This window comes from Cricetulus griseus, chromosome 5, assembly GCF_003668045.3.
Source record: "Cricetulus griseus strain 17A/GY chromosome 5, alternate assembly CriGri-PICRH-1.0, whole genome shotgun sequence".
In the NCBI taxonomy this organism is placed as follows: domain Eukaryota; kingdom Metazoa; phylum Chordata; class Mammalia; order Rodentia; family Cricetidae; genus Cricetulus; species Cricetulus griseus.
Window position 1 is genome coordinate 35,949,517 of NC_048598.1, and position 18,879 is coordinate 35,968,395.

At 47.1% G+C, this 18,879-nt stretch overlaps 1 protein-coding gene across 1 annotated transcript in view; it reads left to right on the top strand.

The window, feature by feature from the left end:
• The first annotated feature begins 253 nt into the window (after positions 1–253).
• Positions 254–18,879, top strand: part of Qsox1 (quiescin sulfhydryl oxidase 1) — a 38,192-nt gene continuing 19,566 nt past the window's right edge. The window contains exons 1-4 of the mRNA XM_027417339.2: positions 254–593; positions 8,502–8,602; positions 16,660–16,705; positions 17,354–17,456. Coding sequence (XP_027273140.1) covers positions 323–593; positions 8,502–8,602; positions 16,660–16,705; positions 17,354–17,456 — 521 coding nt within the window. The 5' untranslated portion in view covers positions 254–322. The remainder of the gene's footprint in view (positions 594–8,501; positions 8,603–16,659; positions 16,706–17,353; positions 17,457–18,879) is intronic.

Consider the following 18,879-nt stretch of genomic DNA (forward strand, 5'->3'; position numbering starts at 1 on the left):
CGACCCGGAGCCGCGGCCTGAGGCTCCCCGCACCCGTTTGCGGACCTGGCTCCCGGGCTTAGACCGCTGGGGGCGGGCGGGGCGGGACCGGCGGGCACCGACCTCCCGGCGCGCGGACCTCCACCGGGACCCGCGCTAGCGGCAGCTCGCGCGCCGCCTTCGAGAGCCGGCGACCGGCAGGGGCGGTCCGGGAGGCGGCTCCGGCTTCGGGGCGGAGCCTCGTAGCCCCTCCTCCTCAGGGCGGAGACGGGGGGGATCGCGGCGGCCTCCCGGTACCGACTGGTCACAAACTTAGGCGAGGTGGACGTTCCAGCCGCCTAGGATGAGGAGGTGCGGCCGCCACTCGGGGTCGCCGTCGCAGATGCTACTGCTGCTGCTGCCGCCGCTGCTGCTCGCGGTGCCCGGCGCTGGCGCGGTCCAAGTCTCGGTTCTCTACTCGTCCTCAGACCCGGTGACGGTGCTGAATGCGAACACGGTGCGCTCGACTGTGCTGCGCTCCAATGGCGCCTGGGCGGTGGAGTTCTTCGCCTCCTGGTGTGGCCACTGTATCGCCTTCGCCCCGACGTGGAAGGAGCTAGCCTACGACGTGAGGGGTGAGAAGCGGAGGCCGCCCCCCGGCCCACCCGGGCAGGTCTTGCCGGCTGTCCCGCTAGCCTGTCTCCTCCCCTTTCTGTTTCCTTGGCCCATCGCAGCCCCTCCCCGCCTCCAATTCATAGCCGTCAAGTTCTCCGGCCCCCCCCCCCCCGCATCTCCCAGTCTTCTGTTCCTGGCTTGTCCTCTGTCAAGTCTGTCTCTAAACTGAGAGGGTTTTCCTGCTTCCCTGTGCTCTTCCCTGGGGCTGTCTCCAGTCCAGCTCTGTGGCAGTACCCTTTCTTGTCCAGGGACCTCTTCTTGCCAACTTCCCTAGCTGTCGTGATGGAACAGCAATGGGGAGAAAAGAGAATTGACATTCATTCTACCGCCCCCACTACCTTTCTCCACCCCCATGGCTAGGTACTTAGTTGGCACACACATTGCCTTTCTCATTCCTGTCTTTGAGTTGGATGCTTTTCTGTTTGCCTATTTCTAATCCACGTGACTGCCTCTAGCTCTTTAGCTTCCTGTCCTTATCTCTCTTCCCCTTGGGTCTGGGCTCACTTAGACCTTAGCCTTTAACCCCACAAAGCCAAGCTAAACGTAGCCCCGTGGTATGTAGTTGGCCCTTGCTCCATGCTCCAGTCACTGTCCTGGACATTAAAGACGACGTTTCTTTGATTCTAAATTGCCAATTGTGGGGCCCACTCTTCACTTAATTACAGCCTAAGGGGCGGCAGGATAAGAAAACCACAAAATGTATAGAGATGCTTAAAGTGTGCTGTGTTATAGCAATTTTAAAATATTTAAAAACTCAAGACTTAGAGCTGGGGGCGGGGGTAGACATGGTAATAATGATTATATATGCTGAGTGCTTAACTAGGAAGCCCTGTACTGCAGACGGGACAGAATTTCCTCTTTGCAGTTTAAAGATCCCTGCTGTAGCACACATCTGACTAACCCAAGTCATGGGTGTCTGGGGCGGGGGTAGGCGGCAGGAGTAGCACAGTGATGGGGACTGGTTTCTGCTTTCCCTGATTCTCTGTGGAATGTTCCCTGGGTTTGTGGTGCCAGGCAGGGCACCGAGCTCTTAACCTGAAGTAATCATTGGATGAGAACTATAAGCATCTTAGGGAATAGGCATTTCTAGAGTTGGGAAACTAGAACTTCGGTCCCCCTTCTGTGATGGTTCTTGATAAGTTCAACTGTGCTTCTGTCCATCTATGTTAATTCTCAGACTTAGTCTCCCCCTCCCCTAAGTAGCTGTCAAATTGGTCACTGAAGTGGTCACATGGAACTGTATATAGTTTTCAAAACTAATTTTTAACAGTACTTACAAGCTTCCCACACACACCTCCAATTTATGCTTGCCCACATGCCTCTCTGGTCCCATCAGCCACATGAGCAGTACTTAACGCTATGTTAATGATGTCAACACATCTGGTCAGGGCAGGAGGGAGAAAGAATGTGGACTATGGGACCGAAACACCAAGGGGAGGTTGTATCGGACAACATGGGCCAAAACACCATAAAACTCCCCAGTTGGTTTCAATTGAGTCTGTAAGAGGTCTCCAATGGTAGCATATAGACTCATTCTAGAAGATTCTGGTATTTTAAGTGTGCTGAAGGGAAAGATTAGCTTCCAGCTGACTTACATGTTTGGCCTCTTGCAATCCGGAGTTTTCCTAGGAGTTACATATACAGGTACTGACTGATGCAGCCTGTCTCTATATGAGGTTACCATTTCCAAAAAGGGACTTGCATGGAGGGACAGTCCTTCTCTGAAAAGAAAAACAAAAGCAAACCTTAACTTCTGGAAGGAGAAATGGAGACATCAAAGTCTATGGAGAAAATCAGGGAAAAATGGGAGGTGGGAGGTCTTCATGGAAACTGGGGGTCTCTTTTTGGCCATGGGGCGGCCAATCTCCTTTATCAAGATTGTATATGTGAAGGGAAGATTCTGGAGTTGGCCTGTGACAGTGAGAAGTATCAGCAGGGCGTTCCCTGCTGAGAAGCTAGGACTGTCACCCTTCTGTGTTCTGAGATTCCTTGAGGAAGTGTGGTTGTGGGCTGGCAGATGGCTGTGCTCAAACCACTGAGTCATGACACAGTAGTAAACTGCCCAGTGTCTCTAACAGGAACAGAGAGAGTAGATGAAAGATCATGGGAGTTGGGGAGATGTTTTGTAACCCTGGTCAGCTGGCTTTAGAGATTTAATGTGACTGGATAGGGCTCATTTCTTCGTGAGTTGGATGGCACACTCTCTGGGAAGTCACTGCCTCGGGGCAGGACACTTGTTCCTGGAGGGCTTGTGAAGGAACCCCTTTCTATTCCAGAGCAGATCCTGTTGTCTCTCCATATGTTTGAGAAAATGATTAGGCCCAGTTGGAACCTTCATTATTATTCACTGGCTAATCATTCAGAAAATATTTGTTGAGTGACAAAGCATTGATTACATAGCAGCAGGGCCAGTGACCTATACATAGCAGGAAAATGGGCAACCGTATGAAGCTGTGTTTGAAAGACAGGAGTGGTTCATCTATTTCTTATGGTGAGAATTCAAGTAAGGGGACAGTCACCGAAGGATAATGTAGTTGCCATGACCTGCGTTCAAGCGGTCATTACACACTTGTCTTATACCAACTCTTTGTTAAGGACTTTTTATCTTCACCTGGGAAAATTGAAGGGAAATACCTCGTCTCCAACCCCTCCATTTATTTGGCTCTTGATTATGAAGGTTCAAGTTCAAGACAGGGTATCCCATTGCCTTGGGCCTTTGGCAAGGGTAGTACATCATGGCACAATTGCATATCAGAGTGAGTGTTCACAGTTTGAGCCAGGAAACAGAGCAAAAACATGTCCTTTAAAAAAATCAACAGGCAAGCATGATTATAAAAATGCTGGTGGAAGGTTCATTTTTTTCTCCTTAAAGATTTGTTTTTATTTTATGTGTTTTGCCTGCATGTGTGTCTGTGTACCACATGTGTCTACAGAGGCCCAAAAGGACATTGGGTCCTCTGGGACACAGTTTCAGATGGTTGTGAGTTGCCATTATTAGTGCTAGGAAACAAACTCCGGTCCTCTGCAAGAACAGCAAGGACTCTAAACTCCTCAACTATCTCTGCAGCCCCTGTCGACCTCTTCCCTTAGCAGTGTCTGATGTCACAACATGGGCAGGAGGAGAGAGGGCTGGAGTAAGTAGGGCTCTCCCTGTAGGAAAATAGCACATACCAAACCAAGGTTTGTAAGGCACACAAAGTTGGATTTCAGTGAGCATTGTTGGCTTTGCCTTTCTGTCCTTTTGAGAGGAGAGCATGGATGATGTCTTGCATTTGTGTCCCTGTGATGCCTACCACAGAGTGTGGTATAGGGTGGGAGCACACTCATGACAGCCAATGGCCAAAGCCTTGCAGAATTCCCAATGATGGTATGAACAAGAAAACTTTCTGTTGGTGCTACAAAGGGCAGTAGAAGCCATTGGTCCTGGCCTTCCGACCCCTGAGGAGCTGAGTGCCCGAGAGGAGCCATGTAGAGCATACATGTGTTGGCCAGGTGGTCATTCTTCTGCTTCTGGGTTCAGTGTTCTTCTTGCACTAAGGAGCTGAGGAGATGACCCTGCCTGGGATTCCAGGAGACACTTGTGTAAGGACACAGTTAAATTCCCACCAGAGGTTTTCCCCTCACCCATCATTGCAAAATTTTTACCTCTCTTGTCTTCTCTTGCCATCCTTCCTTTCCACTGTCCATTTACAGTGTTACTACTAGAGAAATTATTCTGCCCAAGTCTAAATGTAGTGGGGAATGCTTCTCTTCAGGAGTGAGTTGGGTGGTATAAGACACCAAACACCAGAAAGTCCTTCTCACTGACAACAAAGCACTTACACTGTCCTACCACACAACTGTGCTGCACCAATGAGACACTCAGATAAAGAAAATTTCGTTTAAATACCTTAACTGGCTTTAATTTGTGATTCTGGAATCCTTTAATGTCCTGATGAGCTGAGTTGAAGGTGTGGCTTTACCAACAAAAGGGCTGAAGACTAGAGGACACAGAAAACAAACATACAAAATGTATTGGTCATCTCATAGTTACTTCCTTGTAAGCTTTACAGCAGTGGTTCTCAGCCTTCCTGACGCTGTGACCCTTCAACACAGTTCCTCATGTTGTGATGACCCCCAACCATAAAATTATTTCCTTGCTACTTCATAAGTGTGCTTTTGCTAGTTAATGAATTATAATGTAAATATCTAATGTGCAGGATATCTGTTCTAGGATCCCCAAAGGGATCGTGACCCGTGGGTTGAGAACCACTGCCTTAGAGAGACTTCATTATAATGTTGGCTAAAGCTTTTGTTGGCCTTTTGTGGATGTGGTTGTTATCTACTATCTCTCCTGCTCTCTTGGGAGGTCAGATAACTTGGTTTCAATTTAGTGGCTTAGTACTTCAGTATGAGTTGACTCTATCTCATTTGGTCTGTTGCCCCTGCATTACCAGTGGGCTCCTGGAAATGATATTTAATGCACTAGAATCATAAATAGCCAGGTCTGCAGTGTCTGGTGTATGGTGCAAACCATAGCTGTATGTGCCATTGTGACTCTTTAGGGTACTAACATCGTGACACCTGAAAAAGTCCTTGTCAGAACTTAACCAGCATCTAACTGGCCCCAGCTCCCACCTCCACCACTCCTTGAGATTGAAGCAGGTCAAACAAGCAGGCACCGGTTTCATTTCATAGAGCACACGTAATCAAAGTCTAAGGAGAGCAAGGCAAGTTGGTGGCACACGCCTTTAACCTCAGCACTTGGGAGGCAGGGACACACAGATCCCTGAGTTAGAGGCCAGCCAAGGTTACAAAATAAGACCCTGTCTTTGAAGGGACAGGGAGGGGTGCAAAAGCAAACCAACCCAAGCATCGTCTTCCCTCTTGTCCTTCATCACTGACCTGCATCCTTATCCTGACTGCATCCCTGTTGGAAAACCAGTATAGAATCAGTCTGGTCTGATCTGAATCCTTCTGGAATTAGCTCCAAGGCTCAAATCCTGGGTTCAGATCTTAGATTTCCCATTAATTAGCTTACCATGTCTTGGGCATGGTTATCACATCTGTTTTATAGTTAAAGAAAGCAGATCCGGAGATAAATTTCTTAGTACTTCCTCATCAGCTTGTTGAGAGCACTGAACTAGATAAATTGAGCACACAATAAACTCACTACATGTGCCAATAGCACAATCCTTTAGGTAAGGCTGAAGCCCAGGTTGCTAAAGCCCAGTTATAGAGAATATTTAACTGGATGGCACGACTATTTCTGCCATTTCCTTTTAAGAGGAGGCTATAATTGGAGCAAGATGATACATATAAAGGCATTGTCCTGACCCTGGTACAGTGGAGAGAGGAACAAGTGAGTTTGTCAAGTCTCATAGGCTTCTCCATGTGGGAGGCTTCTGAGTCCATATTTTCATTTGCAGATAAGGGGCTGTGCTGGCCACATCAAATAGTGGCAGTGGGGTGTGATGACATAGAATGTCCCATACTTTATTCTTCCTATGTGGTACATACCGATATTTCTTAAGGATAGCTGCCCTTTCCTGTAAGTCACTCTAGAACAAAGTTCTGCCCTAGAGGGAGAACAAAAGGAACTAGACTCAAAGTGTTCCAGATGGCCCTTGAAGATGAACTGTATATCTCTCTGACCCCTGGTCACCCTTTGGCAGGGGAACAGAAAGGACTGAATACACTTTTGTCTGCAATCCAGTGTGAAACCCTGAACTTGGGCAAGAGGTGACCATTGACAAGCTCTTCTGTGACCTTGCTCTTTCTTTAAAAAAGTTGTTCTCAACCTGCGAGTCTCAACCCATTTGGGGTTGAATAACCCTTTCACAGGAGTCACCTAAGACCATCAGAAAACACAGATATTTATATTATGATTCATAACAGTAGCAAAATTACAGTAATAAAGTAGCAATGAAACAATGTTATGGTTGGGGTCACCACAACATGAGGAACTGTATTAAAGGGCGGCAGCATTAGGAAAGCTGTGAATCACTGCTTTAAAGGATGAATCAATAATGAATGAATCCAGGTATTATCACAGGAGACTGCTTTAACTTCACCTACTACCTAGACTATAGAAAAGACTGAGGCTGGAAACAAAGAGAAAGTATCCAAGAATTAGAGCAACCATGAGCTGAGAGTTGGTCCCTGGTCTGGGCTGAGTGCCTACTGTGTGCTGGGTAAGGGTTGTTGGACAGCAGGGAGTCCAAAAAGCCAAAAGGTAGAGATGAACACACCAATTGTTATGTGGGTCCAAACTTTGGGCATAGGAGGCAGCTCTTCCTGGGAGAAAGTAGTATCCCAGCTGAGTTGGATCTGACAGGGGAGTCTGCAGAGAGGCCCTTGCCTGGTAATACACGACAACCATGCTGTCAGGGAAGAAGAAAACCTTTGGCTTTGCTCTGGAGAAATGCTAAGAGGGAACTAGATCTGTGGACAGAGGCTGTATCTTCTAAAGATACTCACAACTGCCAACAAGTATTGAGTAGAGGGCAGCTGAGTTAGAACCACAGAAAGGGAAGACAAGTGGTAGCTAGAGGCTAGTGAAGTAGTACATTTAGAAGTAGGATGTATGAGATTATCTCACGATACCTTCTGTGGGAGATGCTGTACCAGCTCATTGGGTGTGGAGGGTAGCTTAGAAGGGAAGTAAGTAAAGAAACCAGATCAGATGTCCAAGCCACTTAGAACAAACAGGACAAGGGAGTGGTGGCTTGAGTAGGGGAAGACACTCAGGAAGGGGGATAGACAGGATTTGGAATCAAGTGGACAGGCTGCTGACTGTTCATACCAAGGGGAGCCAGTAATAGGGGTAAGGCTAGAAAAGTCCATGCCTTGACCCCCAAGACTAATCTTAATGCCTCAAAGTGTGGAGGTCTGTGCTGTAGAATTCGACATTGGCCACTGCTTTCTCAAGGTTTAGGTGGCCTCATGGGTATATGATACCCCTGACCTGAGTCAGAGCTCGGAGCTCTGCTTAGTATGAATTGATCTCCTTTGAGTTTCTGGTCTGTGCCATTATTTGCTCTGCCAGTTACTTTCTCATGGAGAAGCCTCTGTCCTGGGGCTTTGTAAATGGAGTTCTTAATTGGTCTAGATAATAAAAACCTGGAGTCAGATATAGAGGAAAATGCTGAGAGGTCAGAGAGAAGGGGCAAGCCGCCACCACCACCACACCTTACTTCCTTAGCGTTTCAGCAGGCAAGAGAGTGAGTTCCTGTTTTTCCCTCCTTATATCCTGTTTCCACACAGCTAGCTCACTTCCTGTCTGTCTATACAGACCTCCAGACCTCCATGGTCAGCTAGTGGCAAGCTCCATTCTCTGACCTTCAGATAGGCTTTATATTTGTATGAGCAAGATGCCACCACAGGGCTTGAAGAATAAACATGACCAGTCTTCCTGACTGTTGGTTACCCTACATCTTCCTTCCCTGAGGGTCCTGGATCTCCTGCTTTTTTTCTCCCCTGGGATTGTTCCTCTGTTTTGGCTCTGTACCTTACTGGGGAATACAAGCTCCCAAGGTATGTTCTCCCTTTGGGAGCTGATCTCCTTAGGTAGCTCTTCAGGGACAAAGACTGTACTGGGGCCTTTTCTGGGGGCTACACTCATTTATCTTTCTTAGCTCCTCTAGCCCCATGCCACATCCCACTAAGCACAAGACAAATGCAGATGCCATTACAAGGCAATATACCATGCTATTTAACTGTATCCTAAGTATAGTCCTTTCTAGTGAGGGAACTGTCTCAGAGGTCATTTTTTTTTTTTTGAAAAAAGTATGCCCCTCTTCAGAGGAGGATTAATGGCTGTGGAGTTTTGGATGGAAGAATAGCAGAGGCTAGCTTCTCTTGCTTACTGGAATGATCTGTCCTTTCAGAATGGAGGCCAGTACTGAATCTTGCTGTCCTGGACTGTGCTGAGGAAACCAATACTGCTGTCTGCAGAGACTTCAACATCAGTGGCTTCCCAACTGTGAGGGTATGTGATGAAGGGAAAAGGGGAGCTAGGGATGGCTCTGTCTGAGCACATAGCCACCTGCTCCATATTTCCTGGTACCTCCCTGGGCTGCTGAGCTTGGAGGAGCCCTCTGATGCCTCTGGGCCTGAGTCTTTAAAGTCCTAGGTTCTGGAGCACTGCCCACCTCCTGATGGAGCACTGTTCACATTTGATAGAACATTGTGTTGTAAAGTAGTCGTCACACAGGCTACTACTGCTACTTCTCAAAGTCCTTTTCAATTCTCATTTGTGACCTCCCACTCTTAGAGGTCTGATCATACTCTAAACCCAGGATCTGGGCTCTGACCCATTTGTGGGCATATCATCCTCTGGGGCCTATTGTGTTACAGAGACACTGGAGTACTTCACTGTCATCAAGGAAGAGCTTTGACATGCAAGCACACCAAAGTGACTTAAGGGACTGTCTCACCCCCATAGCCAACATGTGCAGTGCTTCAATGGCAGAGCTTCCAGGGACAGAAGTCACCAACATCCAAGGCATGAGGGCTCTCACACTCCACCTCTGGCAGACAGAGACATGAGCTTTCTGATGATCGTCTGTCAGTGATCACAGGACACCAACTATTTTTTAAAAATAGTTTTTAATGGCCAGGCAGGCCAGGCACCCACCTTTAATCCCAGCACTCCAGAGGCAGAGGCAGGTGGATCTCTGAGTTCGAAGCCAGCCTAGTCTACAGAGTGAGTTCCAGGACATCCAGGAATACACAGAGAAACCCTGTCTTGAAAATACACCCCGCCAAAAAATTAGATTTTAATTTTATGTGCATTGGTCAAACACCATGTATATCTGTGTGAGGATGTTGGATCCTCTGGAACTGGAGTTATAGACAGTTGTGAACTGCTATGTAGACTGGGAATTGAACATGAATCCTCTAAAAGAATGCACAGTGCTCTTAACCTCTGAGCCATCTCTCCAGCCTCTCCAACAATCTAATGGCTGAAGAATCACCATGGCTCTCAAGAGCCCTTCCGTAGCAGATGACACAGATGCAGCAGTTAGGGTTAGGGCCCTCCCAGGGCTCAGCCCTGCCCACCAGAATGGCATCTAGATAAGCAGTTTCTCTACAGCCATGAACAACAATCAGGAGGTACCTTTGAAGACTGAAATGCCAAGTCTGATCCCTGGAACAAGATATCTCTGAGCTGAGGGACCTCGAGTTCCAGTCAGATCCAGGAGCCTGATCACTCAGCAGTTTCATCTGCAGGGGTGTTGTTGCTGACCCCACTCAGGCTCCCCACCTCAGAGTCACTTCCTAAATGATAACCACTTAAGATCAGGACCAGGCCCATGCTCTCAGACCAGGTTGCTTTGAGGAACAGTGTGGCAAGACAGTAGCTACAGCCACATCATCCTGGAGGCTCTTAGCACTCACCTCTTTAAATAGAAAGTCTCCCTGGCAAGGACACTGTCTGTCCTCATCTTCAGGATATGTAACAAGGTATTTCAGTGAGGATGCTCTTTGCGGATCCAGAGTGAGCAATACTAAGTGGGAAGCTGTGGGAACCCAGAGTAGCAGCTGAAGCCATCATCCATAGGCTCATAGTTTTCTCTCCGTGAACCCTGAACACTGGGACTTAGCCACTGTCTAGCCCACAGAGAGACCATTCAGCATGTCAGTTGGGGTTCTGTTACAAAAAATACCATTAAACTTTTACTTTAGCATTAGTGAACACAAACCAAATTTAGGATCACAATGTAAAACATACATTTCTTATTGCAGATCACAGTCCGAAGTCATTTAAAAGGCACTTAGAGTCTTGAAGCAGAGGCAGCGTGAACCCCCTGGCCATCTTCTAGAGTGCCCTGACACCTGGAGCTTTCTGTTCAGCCAGGGAGAGGCCAGACACTGGGTGTGAGGAGGAGGCCCAGGCAGGTGCAGGTTCAGAGACTTCTCAGCAAGTCACGCAGTACACGCAGCCTGGATGCCTCAAGTGATTAATCACCTTACCTGCCCAGCTGACTGTAGGAGAGCCTGGGAGGGACCTTACCTGGTCATTCTGGCTTTCCTTTATTTGCAGACTGGTAGCACCTGGCTGGGCCAGTTCAGTAGACAGCTGTCCATTTCTTAAGCTCTCACCTGGCCTCCCTGGGCATGGCGTTCCTTCCCTGAGGAATCTGCTGCTTAGTTTCATGTGAGGAGAGCACTCAGTGCCCTATCTTTAGCCCTCTAGAAGATGGCCAGGTGGTTCACGCTGTTGCTAGACTTCTGTCCCAAGAGTCTAAGTGCCTTTTAAATGACTTCAGACTGTGACCTGCAATAAGAAATGTGTGTTTTACATTGTGATCCTAAATTTAGTTTGTGTTAACTATTGCTAAAGCAAAAGTTTAATGATATTTTTTGTTACACTGTCATTTGCTAAATTGACATTTGCTTTTCATCTTACTATTAGGCTGATTCTAACATGTTTTAAAACAGTACTCACATGTGTTTTAGATCTCCAGTCTTGCCTATAAAAGCCTAAAGTGCAGGGCTCCCTAGGAAGCAGAACAGAAAAAAGTAGGCCAGCCTGCCAGTTTTCCCTGTTGCCCTAACTGCTGCCCTCTAGGGGCCAGAGCCTGTCATTGCTCACTACCTATAGAGGCTATGTGAGCCCTAAGTGAGGATCCATGGTGTGAAGGAGACATACCCACACAAGTCTGGCCAATATAGTGAGTGACATGTGTACACTGTCCTTTTTCACTTCCTCCAGCCCCTAGTCACCATGAACACATGTTGAATTCCCACTAGCCCAGCCAGTCTAGAAAATACCTGGCCCTTAAGGCCAGGATCTTACTCTGCCAGGGCCCCATTAGGCTGGAGTAGAATGCCCCTGGAAGAAAAGGATGCAGGGATCAGGGAGATGAGTTTACAGTAGGTTTTGGCTGAAGCAGTCCTAGGCCAGAGCAGTGCCCCCATTAGGTGGTGAAGGCCTATGTACTGATCTCTGGGAAGCTCATCAATGCAAACTGCTCACTGTGTGTGACCTAGGAAGTCACTTAAAGCCCCAACCACATTCTCAGTTTTCCTGCCTATAAAAATGGGATAACGCCATCTATTAATAAGATCAAGTATGAAAAAAAAAGGGCCTTACCCGTGGAAGTGCCTGAGCACTGGCATTTTGGGGGGCTTGGTAAATGTTAGTTTTCTTCTTGTTTCCTGTCCCCTGAGTCTAATGGTAGTTTCTGTGTGGTGGGCTTCATCCTAGGCACAGAGGAGCTTGGGCAGAGAAGGTGAGAGCTGGGACCCTCTTGTGAGCAGAATTGTGTGGCATGTTACGTAGAGGATCATGTTCAGGGTGAACCAGGGCAAGGGCAGGAGCCCAAGAATGGCAGTTCCTTGAATGCCAGGAAGAGAATGGAGCAATACGGAGCACAGAGTCCAGGCTATCACTCTGTAGAGCTCTTACTAGAACCCTGTAGCCAGAGGGCGAGTTTGCAGAATGACAGAAAGAATTTAAGTGTCTTCTTCCTCTCTGAGAAAAGGACATGGGTTCTCACCCCCACTGTTACCTTCTGTCTTCCAGCCATCTTCTACACTGATCTTTCATAGCACAGAAACTAAGTAATTGAGGCTATTGACCTTTCTGAGCTCAGTGTAACTGAGACTTGATTCTGTTTCTGAAAACTGGTTCTGTATGCTTGGCTCCAGTGCCACCACTAGTCATTCCTGGAATTTGTGCTTTCTGCTTAGCTGTTTGGGTTCCTGGTGTCTTCTCTTGTGCTGACACTTGTCCTGCTGTTATGGAAAGACCATAGCCTCACAGGAGCAGCAAGTCCAGGGAGGCAGAAGTGCCTTCCTCTGTCCTATTTTATGTTGAGGGGTGAAAAGAAGAGGCAGGACAGGAGAGATGCCTCAATGATGCCTTGTTGCTCTTGCAGAGGACCCGGGTTCAGTTCTCAGCACCCTCATGGTAGCTTAAAACCACCCTTAACTCCAGGGTGTCCAATTCCCTCTTCTGACTAATGCAAGTAACAGACGCATACATGCTATACATACATGCAGGTGAAACCCATATACATACAAAATAAATCCAGAGAGAGACGGTGAAAAAAGGAACTGTTGCCTGCTGTCAGAGAAAAGACACACTCCTGGATACTCTGTTGCTTTTTTCAGGGTAACTGACCTCAGGTAGGCATACACAACTCCAGTGGTTGACTTAACAAGGGTGTATTTTCCTAAGAGGACAAAAATGTGCCCTGACTAGATTTCCACTTGAGCCTTGGAGGTGATGAAAGGGCTATGGCTACTGAATTGGGCAGCTAAGTATGCTAGACACCATACCAGGAACAGTGTGGTGTGGTTTGCAGTGATGTATAAGCTGTTAGCACTAGCCAAGTCAGGCAGGTGGGTGGGTGCCTTAGTCACTGTTCTATTGCTCTGAAGAAATGCCATGACCAAGCAACTCTTCTAGAGATTTAACTGGGGCTTGCTTACAGTTTCAGAGGGTGAGTTCATTGTCATGGTGGGGAGCATGGTGGCATGTACTGTAAAAATAGTTGAGAGCCAAATCTTGCTTTGCAGCAAGTGGGAGATGAGCAGACAGACATTGGGCCTGACATGGGCTTTTGAAACCTCAAAGCCAACCCCTACCTCCCCACCCCCAACCTCACCCCCTACTCCCATGACAACAAGGCCACACCTATTCCAACAAGGCCATACCTTCTAATCCTTCTCAAATAATGCCAGTCCCTGTTGACTAATCATTCAAACATATGCGCCTATGAGTGCCGTTGTTAGTCAAACCACCACAATGGGTTACTAAATGGCAAGTGCAAGTTGAAGTGTATGGAATGGTGGAAGGTCAGTCTGGGTTCAGATCTTGAAAGGAAGGGCTTAGATGTATTGAGTTTGGATCTCACTTATAGCCCATGCATATATATGGCAATCAGAAGAGGAATCCCATAATTATTCCTTAGAGAAGAAAACACAGTGGCAAGGAGGAAGACAGCTGAAGAACAGATAGAGTGTGTGTGTGTGTGTGTGTGTGTGTGTGTGTGCGCGCGCGCGTCTGTGTGTCTGTATATGCATTTGGAGGTCAGAGGAACTTTCAGGAGTCAGTTCTCTTCTACCATGTAGATCCTAGGGATCGAACTCAGGCAGCTGAAGTTGGCTGTGAGCTCTTTTGCCTGAACTAAGTTTTCACTTACTGGCCCTGGTCTAGACAAGGTGAGAGGTATTATTGACAGGTGACAAGGCTATTGAAGAGGCAGAGTCACAGAACTTGCCAGATGACTGGATGGGGGTTGTAGGGAAGGGACATGCTAGTTTGGGAAACAGGGAGGAGGACTGATTGCTGGGTGAGATAAAACACAGGTGCAGAAGTAGGTTGAAGGAGGGATAGCTCAGAATTGGTGTGTGGGCTGGGGTGCCTTGACACCCCTGTGGAGTTTACCAAAAGAAACCGGAAGTCTAGGACAGCTAAGGACCTGAGACACAAGGCTCAGATAAGTAAGTAAATCAGCTGAACAAAGTGAATGACTTGGTAACAGAGAAACAGTAGTTTTGTTCTTGATTCACTTGTTCAGTCATTCATTTGAAAATATAAACTGAGCCTTTAAAGGCACTTCAAACAAAGAATGACTTGATTTGATGTGTAGCAACAGGAGAGAGTAAGAGCAGCAGTAATGACAGTAGCACAGGAGAGCAGTCAAGGGTGAAGTCAGGACAGGGTTAACAACCAAGAAGGGCTGGTCACTGTCCAGCAATCTAGGGAGGGTGGCAACATGAAAAAGGAGAGACAAAAAAGATAGTTTCAAAAAAATGTGCGTGAAAAACAAAATAAAAGCTAGACAGGGAGGAGGAAAGAACAGACAGCTACTGCCTAGAACACAAACAGCACCTGAGAGATGCTTGGGACTGGCTAGAGTGTCACCACTTGGCTTTCCCCGAATCATTTTAGTGGTGTGGTGGCCTCCAAGGAGTGGGGGGGGGGAGATGTCAGGGAGCAAAGAGGCATTGAGCAGTGCAGGAGAAAGAAGCCTTTCCATAGTCCTGCCCTTCTTCCCTTCTGTCCTCCTACAGTGTACATGAGGACTCTTAGGATCTCTTTTTGCCCAGAAAAGGAGCTGGTAGAGAAAGGGTATAATGAGAAAGACATTAATTTGTAGGAAGAAGATTCCAAAGATCATGAGGTGTGGGAGCCGTGTTCTCCAAGGGTGATACTGTTCTGGAAGGTAGATAGGAAGTGTCTGAATACTGAGAAGGCAGAGTAATGGCACAGAAATTCCTTTGTCATGCACTCTGTGGCCGGGGCGTCCTGAGACACTCATGGTTTCAACTCAGAGTTCCTATGATAGATTACAGCCTTGACATTTAGGGAGAAGGAGATGCCTTTTGTTTGGGTGGATGGGGGGAGTGCTGCCAGCTCCTTTAAGACAAGTGCTTGTTCAGACTTAGGTGGCCTGATGACTGATGAAAGAAAGGTACCGTGTTGTTCTCCAGAGCTGAATGTAACTGCTATAGCTATGAGCAAGCCACACCACTGAAGGCTGGTCCATGACTTGAGAGGTCTAGAAGTTAAGTCTATCTTGTCTGTACAAAAGTAAGAGTACAGCTACAGTACCACACTGAGCAAACCATCCTGCAGGGTCATATTTGTTTTGTTTCTGAGAAGCAGTGTTTATCCATAAAGGTTCCAATGTGTGCTACAACCTTGATTTCATGTCACAAAAATTCAGGAAATTTGTGTTCATTTTACAAGTAATAGAATAATAATTTTACTAGGTCAAGATTTTTCAGTAACTGTCAAGAACATGGGCATATGTGTGAAATATAAATGGGTTGTTTTTACTTATGGATAAAGTATGACATTCATAATTTGAGAAGAGAATGGAACAGAGAGCAGGAAGAAGGGCAGTGAGGTCACAGGTAGGGGATGGCTGGTTTCTGCCATCTGCTACTCATGTGAATTTTCCCTTCCTGCCTACCTATGAATGGAACAGACCAGTTCTAGCTGGTCAATGTGTCCTTTTGCTAAAAGGGTGTGTGTATAGAAGGAAATGATAGTGGTGGAATTGAGATTTATTGAGTCAGTTATTATATGTACTGGTTACTGTGCCTTAATTACTTTAGCTTTTATGTCATTGAATCTTGTAACAATTCTAGACTGGTGATGTCATTCTCACTTTAAAGATCAGAATGCTAAGATTTGGTGAAGCCAAAGGGTTTCCCAGGGTCACACAGCAAGAACATCTCAAAACCAGGTCTTGGACCCCTATGGCTTCACCTGCTTGGAATAAGGCTGAAGCCATGCTGTTGGAATAGAGGACTAAATCAGAAAAAAAAAATGGCCCTTTGGTTTGAGGCCCTCATGAAGAAGCCTTCAGGCTCTTCTGCACATAGCTGAGTATCTTCCAGGACAACCACCATTTCTCTCCAGAGGCAGGAGGACGTGGCAAGAGCCCTGCAGCCTTCTTGCCCCTTGGGCAGAGGCGCAGGTTATAAGCTGCCTAGTTTTCTGTCCTCTCACTCCAATGACAGACTGGGCCTGGGTGTAACATGTGTGGGGAAAGAGGACAACATGATATTGAAGACTGTGGTTTACAGTCTTGTTTTTCTGGGGCACAGGTCCACCTCTCAGTAGGACCTGTCCAGGACCCTTGACCCTTAGCTGAGTGCCACAGTAATCTGGGCACTCTCACTGAGAAGACATTGGCCTCAAAGACCCATTTCCAGAAGGACCAGGGACAGATGGGCATGTGGGAAAGCTAACATATGCCAAGGAGTCACTTTCCTCTTCAGACAGTCTGCATGAAGACCATCAGTGACTTCTCCCTCTTCACTAAATGGCTTCCAGTAAAGAGGTGCAGGTGCCAGGGCTTTGTGAAGTTAGTCTCCAGGAAAGTTCTAAGAGTGATTTGGTGTTGAGGAGGGACTGGATGTGAGGACCCTAGAGAGGGGTCCCATGATCTCATTTATAGGTCAAGTGGGGCTCAAAAAAGATAAGTAGTCTGTCCAAAGCCACCCCAGTTAGAGGGCAGCTGTACTTTAAATGCAGGCCCACCTGACATCACCTCTGACTCTTGTGTTTGTTTTCAGTTTTTTAAGGCCTTCTCCAAGAATGGTTCTGGAATAACATTGCCAGGTGGGTTCTCTGACTTTGGCTGTTGTGTTGGCATTGCCAGTGTCTTCTCTCCAGCCCTTCTGCTTTTTACCTGGGTTCCTACAGGGTAAAGAAAACCCCCTTCACAAGAGTAAAGAGATCCCCAAGCAGTCTTTTTTTCCACATGTGTCCACATTAGTCAGCCTGGGAGATGCCACAGGAAAGCCCATTTGAGCAGCCCTTCATGTGTGGCCTATCCAAACTCCTGGGTTTGTGGGTGGGGCACTGTCTTCCCAGAATAGCCCTAAACCTGAAGCCAGTTCTGAGGGACACCTTTCTACCCTCTGGATCCTTGACCCTTGGCTGACTGCCATGACAGGCTGGGAGTCCCATTGAGGACACACCGGCCTCAGAGACCCATTTCCAAGGAAAGGAGCAAGGACAGATGGGCACATGGTCACTTTCCTCTTCAGTGGTCTGCATGAAGACCAATGGTGACTCACTGTTCACTAAATAGCTTCCAGTAACGAGATGCAAGGATGGGGCTTATTGTTTTGCTTTAAGCCTTACAGGAGGGCTGGCATGTGTTTTTCCTTGGAATTGGTTTGGGGACCTTTGTTTGTGAGTGAAACTGACAAGGGTACAGGAGTCTGATGTTTCCTGATGCTCTCTTCCTGTTTTCATTTATAGTGGCTGATGCTAGCGTGGAGACACTACGTAGGAAGCTCATTGATGCTCTGGAGTCCCACAGTGACATGTGGTCCTCATCCAGGCCAAAGCTGAAGCCTGCCAAGTATTTTGGGTTGGGGCAGGCTTGGTGTTGCATAGGTTTAGGGTCCCACGCATGGAGAAAGTGTTGGGAACCATGGGGCAGAGGACCCACATTGATTCTTCCTGTGCCCTTTACCTATATGGTAGATACTCCAATGTGCCGGACATACATACTTGAGAGTAGCTGGTATTGACTTCTTTTTGATTTAGGTGTTGAAGAACCCTGTCTCTTAGGGGCTGGCTGAGGGTCAAAAGGCCTGAAGAAAAAGTGTGTGAGGGAGTTCTCCAGATCATACTTGGCTGTTGCTTCTCCTGTCTGGTCCTCATGAGTGTTTGTGGGTGTAGCATGTTTTCTCTGGCCTAGTCCAGGGGAGGCCACTGGAAAATGAGAGGACAGGGGAGGTCAGATACCATTTGGAAGAAAAGGCTAGGATGTTCAGAAGAGTAAAGCCCTGTTCATAAGCTGAAAATGGTCAACTGGTGTTGAATCCAATTAACAAGGACCTATTATTTGGGGTCTGAGATGATCCAGAGTTAGAGAATTCTGCAAAAGCTGCTCACCTCATGGCAGCCAAGAAGCAGCAGGAGAAAAAGAAAGACAAAGAGGAGTTGAGGACAATATATCCCCCAGGGACATGTACACAGTCATGTACTTATCCCTCTGAAAGTTTCCATCCCCTTCTGATTCTACCATCAAATTCTGAATCCATATGCTGGTGATTATGTCAGAACCCAACAGGAACCAATCATCTCTCAGTGATTGGACCCACCAGCAGGGGACTAAGCCTTCAATGCGTGAGCCTTTTGTGGGGACATTTCATATCCAAGCCATAATGTCATCCTTCTTGAAAATGTACATTAGACTATACCCCAGTCCTTTTTCCTTCTATTTCCTCGTGACTATGTCACTGTCCCATTCTCTTACACACACACACACACACACACACACACACACACACACACACACACACACACACACAATGTCCTTTATAGTGCATTTTCTGCCCTGGGAACCTTAAAAGCAACAAACTAGCCAAATCCATCAACCTGTCTCAAAGTGATCCTTTTGATGCCCCTTAAGAAGAATATAGGCAGATACATGTGATAAAACTTGAACTGTCTCTTTCAGAAGGCTGAGGACTTGCTCCTCTGCCAGCCTAGAGTAGGTATGAGGATGTGGTCAGAGAAACTGGCCACCTAATGCCACCCAGAGGCTGATGTTATCTACAGAACTTCTTTTTTTTTATCATTTTTTTAAATTTGAATTAGAAACAAGATTGATTTACATGACAATCCCAGTTCCCTTCTCCCTCCCTTTCTCCTACCACCCCCCCAACTAAAACCCTACCTATCACATATCCTTTCTTCTATTCTTTCCCTGACTCAACCTTTCTGCTCCCTCATGACCTCTGCATTCTTCCTCTTCTTCCCTTCTCATTCTCCTA